We start from the raw sequence: 13,333 nt of genomic DNA on the forward strand, positions 1-13,333 counted from the left end.
CACCAACAAACCATGCTACACCAACACACACACACACACCACACCACACCGAAGCGCCCCGGCCACACCAGCCAAGCGCCCTCGCCACACCGCCACACCGCCACCAGCTCCCCAATTGAGCTGCGGATGACTCATGCCCCACACCAACAGCGGCAACAATGAGCAACGTCTCGGGCAACAAAGGAGAAGTGGGCGGCACACGGGCGGGCGGGCGGGCGGGCGAGGGAACGGGAGGAAGAGGAGAAGAAGGGCGAAGGAGAAAGAAGGAGAGAAGACGGGAGATTGAGGAGGAGGAGGAAGAAGAAGGAAAGAAGACGGGAGATTGAAGAGAAGGAGAAGGAGGAGGAGGAGGAGGAGAGAAGACGGGAGATTGAAGAGGAGGAGGAGGAGTATAAGAAGAAGAAGACGATGACGAGAAGAGAAGAAGGGCGAGGAGAAAGAAGGAGAGAAGATGGGAGATTGAGGAGGAGGAGGAGTATAAGAAGAAGAAGACGATGACGAGAAGAGAAGAAGGGCGAGGAGAAGGAGGAAGACGGAGATAGAAGAGGAGGAGGAGTATAAGAAGAAAAGGAAATGGGAGATAGAACAGGAGAAGAGGAGGAGGAGAAAGGAGAGAAAATGGGAGATAGAACAGAAGGAGGAGGAGGAGGAGCAAGACGATGAAGAGAAGAGAAGAAGGAGGAGGAGGAAGGAGAGAAGACGAGAGATAGAAGAGAAGGAGGAAGAGGATGATGATGAGGAGGAAGAAGAGAAGGATGAGGAGAAGATGATGAAGGAAAAGATGGACAGGGGGACTAAGAATAACAGTCCACGTGTTTACTATGCACCACGTTCTCTCTCTCTCTCTCTCTCTCTCTCTCTCTCTCTCTCTCTCTCTCTCTCTCTCTCTCCCTCTCTCTCTCTCTCTCTCTCTCTCTCACTCCTCTTCCCTGTCACGTGACCCTCGGCTACTGGCGTGCCCTCGTGCCCTATGCCCTAAGCTCCTCCGTCAATCGTTCTTTGATAAGTGCGTCGGTGTGTTTGTCTGTCCGCCTGAAGGTGAGGTTCAGGAGGTGGCGAAGGGAGGGGGGAGGGGGAGGGGGACACCTGCTCTCCCCAGTTCTGTAACTTTCTCGTATTACGGTTACTTGTACACCTCTTGTCAGGCCACTTATTTACTACACTTGTCTTGCTCGCTCGCGCACCCCCCCCTGTCCCCCCCTCCCTTTGCCCCCACTCCCCATTCCTCCTTCCTCCTCCTCCTCCCCCTCGTCCTCTTTCTTCCCCTCCTCTTCCTCCTCCCCTCCCCACACTACCTCCTTACCCTCCCTCCCGCCACTCACTCTCTCTTACAACACACACAGGCACACGCACACACACATACACGCGCGCGCGCGCACAAAACACACACACATACACACACGTCTCCGCTTCCTTATTTCTTCCTATTTCACCTTGGCTCTACTGAATGACCCCCCCCCACCCCACCCCTCGACAAACACACAAACGCAAGTCCTCGGAAGAATCGCAAGCAGATTATCGCGCCCCTTGGCAGGAATCCAAAGTAAAAGTTGCGTTCGGGGGCGCATACTTCTCCACTTCCCCGGCATGCGATGCAGTGCGCGCGCTTTCTCGCTTCGATGGTGCTTTCTTTCGTTATTTACCTGTTTCTTTCCTTTCGTTCTCTCTCCCTCTCTCTCTCTGTCTCTGCCTCTGCCTCTGTCTCTGTCTCTCTCTTTCTCTCTCTCTCGCTTCGAAGGTGCTTTCTTTCGTTTTTTATCTGTTTCTTTCCTTTCGCTCTCTCTCTCTCTCTCTCCCCCTCCGATGATCGCAGACGCTGCATTGCAGGTTGTCGCAAGCTTATCGCAGGAGAGTACCGCCCCCGCCCCCCGCCCCCCCCAAAGCCCACCACACCTGTGCCTTCCTGCACGGCGTTGCAACACGGCCGAGACGGACCGAGCAGGCTGACGGCCGGCCCTCTCCCGCTCGCCATTTCACAACGGCCAATTCACGGAAACGACTTTCAAAAAAAAGGCGCGCGCGGGAAAATCCGGAATCAATCATTTCCGGCGACGAAGTTTCGGAGGATTGGAATGTTTCCGACGCGCTTCTTCCCGCAACGAAAAAAAAAAAAAAAAATCGTATGAATAAGTACAGACACGAGTATCGGGCCCATTCAGTGATAAAAGAGATAACGGATATCAGCGAGGAGGTGGGTGGGCGAGGGGGAGGGGAGAGGGGAGAGGGGTGAGGGGAGAGGGAGGGAGGAGGAGGGAGGGAGGGAGAGAGGGAGGGGAGAGAGGAGGAGGGAGAGAGGGAGAGAGGGAGGAGAGAGAGAGGAGGGGAGGAAGAAGAGAGAGAGAGAGAGAGAGAGAGAGAGAGAGAGAGAGAGAGAGAGAGAGAGAGAGAGAGAGAGAGAGAGAGAGAGAGAGAGAAGAGGAGAGAGCGAGAGAGAGAAAACACAGCACCTTATAAGGGATCTCCCGCAGGATCCCCACACGTCCTGCACCTCCTCCTCTTCTCTCGTCTCGCTTGCGTGCTCGCGTCTCTTCCTTCACGTCCTCGCCCTTGTCTGCTTCCATTATCACATTCTGTCATTCTTCCCCCTTTCGCTTCCTGCTTCAACGTTGCTTTTTTTTCTTTCTTGTCGCTCCCTCCCTCTTCCTCCTCTCTTCCCCCTTTCGCCCCGTGTCTTTATCATCCCGTCCATTCTCTTTGTCTATGGCCCTTTCCCTTCATCCGATTCCCTCTCCTCTTCCCTCTTTCCTCTTTTTTTTCCCTTTCTCTCTTTCGTTGCCTGGAATCATCCGCTTATTCTTCTTCCACTTACGTTCGTCACTCCTTTATCGCGATCTCACTCTCTCTGTCTTTCATTTTCCTTTGTCTCTCATTCACTAGATCCCCCTAATAACCTCTCTCTCTTTCTCTCTCTCTCATCCGTCCACTTTGCTTTCAACCCATTTACCGGTATTTATATCCTTCCCCTCTTTTCATTTCCCTTTTCCTTTCCCCTCTTTCGTCCCATTCCTTGCTTTTATCCCTCCTTCCCCATCTCTCCCTTTTCTATCCCTCCATCTCCCCTCTCCACTTCCCTCCCTCACTCCCATTCACCCTCCAGTTTAACCCGTTCCTTAATTCCCCTTTCTTCCCGCCCTCCTCCTCTCCCCTCTTTACCCTTGACCCTTTTCTCCCCTTCCCTTCTCCATACCTCTAGTTCTCCCTACCACCCTTTCTCCCTTTTCCTCTCCCTCCCTCCCCCTTCCCTTCCCAACCTAACCCACCCTCATCCTCTTCACCCTACCTCATTTTCTCCCCTTTCCTCTCCCTCCCTCCCTCCCTTCCTCCTCTTCCCTTCCCCTCCGCCTCTCCGTCCCCCCCCTCCCCACCCCCACCCCACCATCACCCGCCGCAAATTCATATCAATAACTCCACGACTACGGCGCACGGTAAAGAATAATAAAAAAAAAATACCAATCAGGGACTTCACTCCAGACAAACTAACTTGGCCCGCGCGGGAAAAAAAAGAGAGAGGGGAAAAAAAATGAAGGGAACATTGCGTCAATTTTGTCAACAAGTTTGCCGCTTTTTCTTCCGCGAGTCAAGCTCCCCTCTTTGAAGAAGACATAACCATCGCTTTATTAGCCGTCTTGCCTGAGGGGAAGAACCTCTTTACCCCCTTCTCTCCTCCTCTTCCTTCTCCCGCCCTCGCCCCCCTTTCATCTCTTCTTTTCGATATATTATTTTTTTGTCTGTTTCGTTTCCTTTTTTAAAATAATTTCCGTCTATCTGTCTCTTTTGTCTTCTTCTCTCTAACTCCTTCCCTTTCTTCTCTCCCCCCCCCTCCTCCTCTCCTTCTCCATCTCCTTCCCTTCTTTCTCTCTCTCCTCTCCATCGTCTTCACCTCTCTTTCCTATCTTCCTTTCTCTACTCTCCATCTCCTTCCCTATCTCTTTCCCATCTTCCTTCCCCTCTCTCTCATCTTCCTTTCTCTCTCCTCCATCCATCTCCTTCCCCTCTCTTCCCCATCTTCCTTCGCCTCTCTCCTCACTCCCCTCCTCCATCGCCTTTCCCCTCTCTTCCTCCCTCTCCCTCCCTCCCCTCTCGTCCAGCGTCACATCATCAATTAAGCTTCACAAGTCCGTTATCCAGAGCTCGATCGCCCGAGAATATTCGAAATTATGGCGCATAAAAAAGCACTTATCTTGCAAGTCTCTCAATATCAGCAGAACAATCAAACAGTCGATTTAAATGCCTCGCTCTCACTCTTTTCTCTCTCTCGGTCTCTCGCTGTCTGTGCGCCGGGCTCTCTTTCTCTCTCTCTTTCTCTCTCTATCTCCCTCCCTCTCCCCTTCTCTCCCTCCCTACCTCCCTCTCTCTTTCTCTCTCACTCTCTCCTTCTCCCTTCTCCCTCCCTCTCCCTTCTCTCTCTCTCTCTCTCTCCCTCTCTTTTCCTCCCCCCCTCCCTCTCTCTCTCCCTCCCTCTCCTCCCCACCCCACCCCTCTCTCTCTCTCTCTCCCTCCCTCTCTTTCTCTCTCTCATTTTCCCTGATGAATTGGTCATTTGTTCAGCTGCTCCGGCAATATTGCATTATCATGCAATGTATGCACACACACGCACCTTTCCTCTTTCCAGTAGACGCAATGATAGCCAAGAACTCTATGAAGATTAATAAGCTCTAATTTTTTGTTTTGTTTTGTTTTGATTAATCGTCATCAATAAATTTTGATTCTGTTTTTATTTCTTTTATGTTGCATCCTCGTCTTACATCTTATTTTTCCTTCTTTAAGGCTTGCTATCGTTTCCTCTTCCCTTCCTCTTACTACCCTTTCTCTCCTTCTTCCTTCTTATTTGCATTTCTTCCCCTTCCTCTTCCCCTCGCCCAACCATCTGCTCATCCCTCTTCCCTTCCTTCCTCTCCCCTCTTCCTTCTCTTGTTTCCCTCATCCTAAACGTCTTTCCACTCCTTCTTCCCCTTTCCCTCTTCTTTCCCTCATCCTAAACGTCTTTCCACTCCCTATTCCCCTCTCCTCCTTCTTCCCCTTTCCCTCTCCTTCTTTCCTCTTTATTTCTCATCCCTCCCCTTTTCCTTTCCCCCTCTTCCTATCTCCTTTATCTTCTCCCGTTTCCCTCTTCACTTCTCCTGCCTCCCCTTTTCCTTTCCTCCCCCTCCTCCCTCCCCTTTTCCTTCTCCATTCCCTCATTTCCCTTCTCCTCCCTCCTCTTTTCATTCCCCATTCCCTCATTTCCCTTCTCCCTCCCCTCTTCCTTCCCCATTCCCTCATTTCCCTTCTCCTCGCTTCCCTCCTCCCTCCCCTTTTCCTTCCCCATTCCCTCATTTCCCTTCCCTCCTCCCTCTTCCCCCTCAGCGCCCTCCAATCGTCGGAAATCACGGAGTCCCTCTCTTTCTCTGTTGCAGCTCATTCCCGAGCCTCGAGCGTTAATTAAACTATCAAAATGTTTTTCCCTGCTGCTCAATATTCTTTTCTTCGCCACTCAAAGCGTCGATGTGCTGTGTTTGAGGGAGGGAGGGAGGGAGGGAGGAAGGGAAGGTGGGGGGAAGGAGGGGGGAAGGGAGAGTGGGAGGGAGGGGAGGGGGGATGGGAGAGTGTGTTGGGGGAGCATGGGAGGAGGAGGAGGAGGAGGAGGAGGAGGAGGAGGAGGATGGGGAGGGGAAGGGGAGGAGAGGGAATGGGAGAGTGTTGGGGGAGCATGGGAGGAGGAGAAAGGGGAGGGAGGAGGAGGAGGAGGAAGGGGATGGAAGGAGAGAGTTGGGGAGGAGGGGAAGTACGGAGGGATGAGCAGGGGAGAGGAGGACGGAGGGTGGGGACGAAGGGAGGGAAAACGGAAGAAGGGGAGGGGAGAGGAGAGGAGGGGAGGGGAGGAGCGAGGGGAGAGATGACTGGCCTTGTCGAGCGATGCATTTCGTCTGCCTTCACCAATCGCCGCCGCCGCCACCAATGCCGCTTCTGCCGCAAGCGGAAATTAAACGCATTTTTTTTTGTCTTTTTATGCGCATCTCTCGGCGATCTTGTTATCCTAATCCACCCGGGGCAGCGGGCGGGCGCCGCGGCTGGGCATCCTTCCCGGGGGAGGGTAGCCGGGGTCATCCTCAGGAGGGGGTGGGAGGGGAGGGGAGGGGGGGTAAGGCGAAGGGAGGAGAAGGGAAAAGGGCGGAAAGAGGGAAGAAGGGAGTGAGTAAGAGCAAGAAAAGAAGACGAAAGAAAGAAGATGGGGAAAAGAAGAGAAAGGGAGAAGAAAAAAGGAAGAAGGAAGGAAAAAAGAAGGGGAGAGGAAGGGAAACGGGGAAGGACGAAGGAGGAGCGTGCAAGGAGGACCAGGAGGGAGGGGCAGTTCCTCAAGGACGAGGCTGAGGAGGAGTTTGTTTTTCCTCTCTCCTCCTGCTTCTCCTCCCTCTGCCGCTTCTCATCTTCTCGCTTCTTCAGCATATTTTTTTTCGTTTTCCCTTCTTTTTCTCTTTCTTATTTCTCCACGCATTTTTTGGTTCATTATTCAGCTCACCACAACAAAACACAAACAAACAAAAAACAAACAAACGTAAAAAGCCCACACCAAAGAAGAAACTCGTTTGTGATAAAACAAAATAATTAAGAGATTAAAAAGAGTAAGAAAAAACACCTCGTTCCTTATCTCTTCCTCTCTGCGAAACTGAAAATGGTCTCTCTCTCTCTGCGGCGCAAAGCAGTAGACAACAAACAACAATAAAGATAAGGAGAAAGACAAGTCCCTGAAAGCAGAAATTAAAATGTCGCTCAGAAATTCACGCGCAAGAAGACGAAGAAGAAGAAGAGGAAAAAGAATAATAATATGAAGAAAGCAACGCTCCTTTTTTTATCTAAATAATGCAACAACAACAACAACAACAGCAGCAGCAATAACAATAATGAGAGTAATAACCAAAACAGGAATAATAATTAAGTCCGTCCATAAACTCTAATAACACATTCCACTCTCACGCCCCTTCTTCACAGTCTATGAAGCACCACTCGAGTTATTATTTTTTTAAATTATCAAATAACAACGCCTTGGACATTCACACACCTCTATTCCTTCAATTCAATCTATCTATCTATCGCACTTTCGTCACCTGGTCACGTGACGAGTGAAAAAAAAACAATAATCGCCCACAAAAACATACTATTATTATCCTTTAAAAAAATTATCAAATCACAACGCTACGTCTGACATTTATACATCTCTATTCCATTCATTCCATCTATCTATCGCCCTGGTCACGTGACGAGTGGAAACAAACATAAAAAACACAAAGACAATATCACAGTGACCTTCCTCCTTCTCGCCGATGTAAACAAACACGTAAACACACACACTTCTCTTTCTCCTTCTGTTCATACGAAAGAAAGCGAAAGCGAGACAGAGAAGGAACGTGGACGAGAGAGAGAGAGAGAGAGTGAGAGAGAGAGAAAGAGAGAGAGAGAGAGAGAGAGAGAGAGAGAGAGAGAGAGAGAGAGAGAGAGAGAGAGAGAGAGAGAGAGAGAGAGAGAGAGAGAGAGAGAGAGAGAGAGAGAGAGACGAGAGAGAAAGAGATGGATGTAGGGGTGGTGGAAAAAAAGGATAGGAGGAGAAAGACGAGGGGAAAAAGGAGGAAGCGGAGAAATAGAATACAGACAGTACGAAGGAGACGAAGAAAGGAGGGAGATCAGGGGGCAGGGGACAAAGAAGGGAAGAACGCGGTTTACGAGGAAGGAGGAAGGGAAAAAAATAGAAGTGAGGAGAGGAGGACAGAGAAGCGAAGGAAAAAGCAAAGTGAAGGGAGAAGAGGAGAAAGGAAAGAAAAGGGGGGAAGAATAAATGGGAGGAGAACTAAGGAAGAAAGGCGAATGATAGGGGAAGGAGAGGGAAGAGAGGGGAGAGGAGATGAGAGAGGGGTGGGGAGAGGGGAAAGAACGGAGAGAAGGGAGAGGGGAGGGGAAAAGAGAGGGAGAGGAGAGGGGAAAGAACGGAGAGAAGGGAGAGGAGAGGGGAGAGAGGGGAGAGGGGAGGGGAGAATGGGGAGGCGGGGCAGCCAGTTCTTCATAAAGATCAGTCTGTGCACGGCCGCCTATTACAAGCGAGGGCCTCGGGACCACAAGGGCACAAGTCCGCCGACCCCTTGTTGCCCACTACGTCAACAGAGCAGAAGTTCAATCACCTGATATCAACCCCCCCCCCTCCCTCTCCTCCTCTTTCTCTCCTCATCTCCACTCCTCTTCCCCCTTCCTCCTCCTCTTCTACTCTTCCCCCCCTACTTCTACTCTCCCTCTTTCCCCAGCCCCCCTCCATCTTCTCTCCGTCCCCTCTTCCCTCCTCCTCCCCTCCCTCCCTCCTCCCACCCTCCCCCCCTCCATCTACCCTTCCCCCTCCCTCCCCCTTCCCTCCCTCCCTCCCATCTCCCCTCTTCCACCCACCCACCGTCCCTCCCCCTCCCTCCCTCCCCCTCTCAGCTAATCCCGTCTCTCTCCATCTAGAATTTGATTAGTTTCAATTAAAAGCTGAACCTCGATCTCCACGATAAATTCCGAGAGCGAGACACACAAGGAGGAGGATTTTCACCAACTCATCGCTCTCTCGGCCGAGGGGCGATGGGGACCAATGGGCGAACCCTGATAAAAAGGGGGAAAAAGGAGAGAGAGAGATGGGGGGGGGTGGAGGGAGGAAGGGAAAGTGGGAGGGAGAAGGGAGGGAAGGAAGGAGGGTGGGGTGAAGGGATGGAGAGGGGGAAGATGAGAGAGAGAGAGAGAGAGAGAGAGAGAGAGAGAGAGAGAGAGAGAGAGAGAGAGAGAGAGAGAGAGAGAGAGAATCCCCCCCCCCCCCAACCTGGCGAAATGTCTCAATCGAGTGCCCATCTTCCCCATAACCGCTGTAACAAGAGGCGAGCGGCTGGCGTAAGAAGGGAGGCGGACGGAGAGGTGGAAGATAAAAAAGACGAAAGTGGAGAAAGTGGCCGCCCCGGCGCGGACGACCGGCGGCGCATCGGAAGGCCTCGAGGGTCGTCCTCTTCGCCCCCTCCCCCTCCTCCCAGCGTCCTCCGCAAGGGCGAGGGCGCGGAGGGGCTGCGGAGGGGCGGCGGAGAGCGGAGGGCGGCCGCGAGGGTCGGGAGGGCAGTGGGGGCCGCTGACGTTATTGGCAGCGCGGGTGACGGCGAGATGAAGGGGGACAAATGAGACGGCCGCGGAGGACAGCGGCGGCCCTCGCGGCGGCCGTCCGAGGATTCCCGGGCGCCCCTCGGCCCGACCGCAGCGCTGCCTCCGACGGCGGCAAACGAGAACAACAGAAGAGAGAAAGAGAGAAAAAAAAATGCTCCAAACGCATCGCCAAACAGCAGCAGCAACGCAGAAAGAGCAACGGCCGGTGGCGGCGGGAAGCAACACAGGGGCCGAGGCAACACCAGAAGGCAAAAGCAATACAACACCGAAAAGCTACACCAGAAAGTAACACAGGCGCGGGGAGATGCGCAACGAGCTCTCGACATCTCGTTCACGCCCTTCAAATATCCACTTTCCGTGCCCATTAGTCTCGATAATGACATTCATTCGGGTATCTCCATTGGCGGCAGGGCTTATGAACCGGTTTTCTTTCTCTCCCGTCTGCCCCCCCCCTCTCTCTCTCTCTCTCTCCCTCTCCCTCTCCCTCTCCCTCTCCCTCTCCCTCTCCCCTCCCTCTCCTCTATCTCTCTCTCTCTCTCTCTCTCTCTCTCTCTCTCTCTCTCTCTCTCTCTCTCTCTCTCTCTCTCTCTCTCCCTCTCCCTCTCCCTCTCCCTCTCTCTCACTCTCACTCCCCCTCTCCCTCTCTCTTTCCCTTTGCGTCTCCCTCTCCCTCTCCCTCTCTCTCTCACTCTCCCTCTCCCTCTCTCTCTCACTCTCACTCTCTCTCTCCCTCTCTCTCTCACTCTCCCTCTCTCTCCTTCCCTCTCCCTCTCCTTCATATACAGGATATATGGATTGGGACGATGCATTTCCCATGCATCCTGCCCATCCAAAGAAAATCTCCCTCATTCACCCTTAGAGAGGGAGCTAAGGGAGGGAAAAAAGATGGAAATTGAGGAGACAAACAAGTTCCTATACATACAGCCACAAACACAAAGGAGAAGAAGAAGAAGAAGAAGAGGAAGAAGAAGAAGAAGAGGAAGAAGGAACGGCAGATGCATATAGCAGCGAATGCCTCCCACAGAACGACCTGACCGCAGAGATATCTCCCTCCCTCCCCTCCTTCCCCCTCCCCCTCCTCTCCTTCCCCTCTCCCCCCACTTTCCCCTCCCCCTCCCCCTCCTTACCCCTCTCCCTCCCCACTTTCCCCATTAGCCAGTGCCCTCCTCTCCTCCCCCTCTCCCCCCACTTCCCCCATCAGCCGTGCCCTCCGCCGTGCCCTGCGACCGCAACGCCCGGAGAGGCTGCCACCTGCCTTGCCATCCATCAGCCGGGCGAGGGTCGAGGAGGGCGCGCACTTACGCCCGCAGTCCCGTACGTACACTCGTTGCTCTCGTCCGCTGGGGCAATCTCCTTGCTTCGCCGGAACGTCAGTCTTGATTGATTTTCCTCATTTTCCTTCCCTTCCTTTCCCTTTCCTATCCCCTTCTTCTTTTTTTCCATCCTTTTCTCCCTCTTCTACCCCCCTCTCCCCTCTTCTTTTTTCCATCCTTTTCTCCCTCTTCTACCCCCCCTCTCGCCTCTTCTTTTTCTTGCCATTCTTCATTTCCTCCTCTATCCCCCCCTCCCTCTTCTTTTTCTTCCCATCCTTTTCTCCCTCTTCTTTTTCTTCCCATCCTTTTCTCCCTCTTCTACCCCCCCTCTCCCGTCCCCTCTCAAACATATTTTCAGCAACCCCTCTTCCTTAACCCCCTCCTCGATTTCTGCTTTTATTTATTTATTTTTTCTTATTCGATGGAACTAAAAAGTGAAGAAAAAAATCTGAACGACCACTTCCGCGAACTGCTGAACAAGATCCTGTTCCTCACGGCATGACCTCTAATATTACCATCATCCTCTCCGCTATTTAACATGATCATCGTCCGCCCCCCCCACCAAATAATAATAATATTAAAATAAATAAATAAATAAATAAATAGAATAAAAAACAATAATTTCAAAAATAATAAAAATTAACATGATCATATCATCTTTATCAGCACACACTCAAATTAACACAGACCCCCCTCCAAAAAAAATAAAAAATAAAATAAAAAAATAAATAAAATAAAAAAATAATAATTTCAAAAATAATAAAAATTAACATGATCATATCATCGTTATCATCACACACTCAAATTAACACAGACCCCCCCCCCAAAAAAAAAAAAAATAAAAAATAAAAAATAAAAATTTCAAAAAATAATAAACATTAACATGATCACATCATCTTTATCATGACACACTCAATTAGCGCAGGAGGGCCAGGGTTAGTCCAATGCAACCTTGATACACTTGTGTCAAGGAACACAATTAGTGGCCAGGGGTATGAGATGGGGGGGGGGAGGTTAACAGGGGGAGGGTATGTGGAGGGGTATGTGGGGAGGGGAAAGAGGGGGAGGGGAGGCAGGCGATGTCACGGGGCAAACGCGCGGTATTAATTATAATAATTGCAGGACGGCGGATTCTCCCCTGTGATCCGCGAATGAAGGAAGTGGAAGCGTCGGGGTTGTGCTTCTCGGCGTCCGGGCTCGCGCGCTCGCTCCGTGCTTCAGGGGCCGCTTCGTAAATTTCTGTTACTCTCCCCTCCTTCGCTTTCCTTCGTGTTTTTACTCTACTCCGTTTTCTCTCTCTCTCTCTCTCTCTCTGTCTGCTTTTCTCTGTCTCTCTGTCTGTCTCCCCCCCCCTCTCTCTCTCTCTGCCTCTTCTCTGTCTCTCTGTCTGTCCCCTTTCTCCCCTCTCTCTCTCTCTCTCTATTCCCCCTCCTCCACCCCCATCCCCCATCCTACTATCGATTCAAGGGCTTCAAATTAGCCAAATCCCCTCCTTGGATGGTTCGCGATCAGTAATTTGGTTCTTTAAGGGTGGAACCACTTTCCCGACCTCCGTTTAGCCGCAATAATGACCCTTAAATCACCCCGGCGGAAGACCCCGAGTCCCATGACGCCGCCGCCAGCGTGTAATAATTCTCCGACGATTAATCTCTTCGGGTGAATCATGTGACCTTATGCGAGTCCGGTCATATTCACGCACTCTTAACAACTCTCTAATCTGTCTTTAACTTCGCCCTCTCTCTCTCTCTCTTCGCCTTTTCTTCTCTTTTCTTTTTTCCTTCCCTTTTTTTCCCTCCCCCTTTTCTTCTTTTTCCATTCTGGAATCGTTTTCACGTCTTCCCCTGTTCTTTTTCTTTTCCTTTTTTTGCCTCGTTTTATTTGGGATCAAGTACGGCATTCGGGCTTGAATTTCAGACTCGGCGAGCTTGACCCATCACGAAGCCGCTCCTCTCCCGTCCTCCACCTTGTTTCCGCCTCCTTGGCACTTCGCTCCGCCCCTCGCTGCCCTGTGGCGCCTCCTACCCGGTGCCAAGCTCCTCCCCCTGGCCTCGCAAGCCCGCCTTTGGGGCTCCGAGCTCCGCCCCCTTCCTGTCCAACCCCCCGTACATGCGCCCCTCTCGCACTGGCGCCAGAATTCCAATTAAAAATGTGCCGGAATACTTGGCATACCGTGCGTGCCAGAGCGACGTGGGGCCGGGCTCAGTGCCGGCACCACCACCACCCCCCGGCCCACCACCCGGCCCTCCCGCCAGCCCCGCCGCCGCCTCCACCACAGGCCCTGCTGCACACACACACACACAATACACACACGCTCAGCAGCACACACACACCCACACACAAAGGAACGTACACTCACATATACACACGCACACTTACTCATGCTTCCCTTCTACTTAAAACCAGAGGCCGATATTTCTTACGCAGTGCTGACGATTTTCAAACAGAAGCGAGATCAATGGAGAATGAGGTGAGCGTGACATGCGTCGCCACACACTACAATCAAAAACCCTTGCTTGCCCTTCGTGGCCTCCCCTTCCCTCCCCTTCCTTTCCTTTCCCCTCTCCTCTCTTCCCCTCCCCTTCCTTTTCCTTCCCCTCTCCTCTCTTCCCCTCCCTTGGCACTGCCTTCGCCTTCCCCTTCCTTTCTCTTCCACTCCCCTGCCCTCTTCTCCCTTCCCTCCATTGCCACTGCCTTCTCTTCCCTTTCCCTTTCCCTTCCATTCCCTTTCTCTTCCATTTGCTTACCCCAGGTTTTAACCCCCCTCTTTCTCCTACTCCATTCTTCCCCTTCTTTCCCCTATCGTGTACCTTGTCTTCTTCCCCTTTCCTCCCCTTCCTCTCGCCCTTCCCTCCCCTCACTCACTCCATCCCTCTTCT

General features: G+C 52.1%; 1 protein-coding gene across 1 annotated transcript in view; it reads left to right on the plus strand.

The window, feature by feature from the left end:
- Positions 1-342: 342 nt before the first annotated feature.
- LOC138861094 (uncharacterized) overlaps positions 343-13,333 on the plus strand; it is a gene marked incomplete at its 5' end in the record, with an annotated part of 21,013 nt that continues 8,022 nt past the window's right edge. Inside the window, 2 exons of the mRNA XM_070119886.1 lie at positions 343-381; positions 614-814. Coding sequence (XP_069975987.1) covers positions 343-381; positions 614-814 — 240 coding nt within the window. The remainder of the gene's footprint in view (positions 382-613; positions 815-13,333) is intronic.

This window comes from Penaeus vannamei, unplaced genomic scaffold, assembly GCF_042767895.1.
Source record: "Penaeus vannamei isolate JL-2024 unplaced genomic scaffold, ASM4276789v1 unanchor864, whole genome shotgun sequence".
Classification (NCBI taxonomy): Eukaryota; Metazoa; Arthropoda; class Malacostraca; order Decapoda; family Penaeidae; genus Penaeus; species Penaeus vannamei.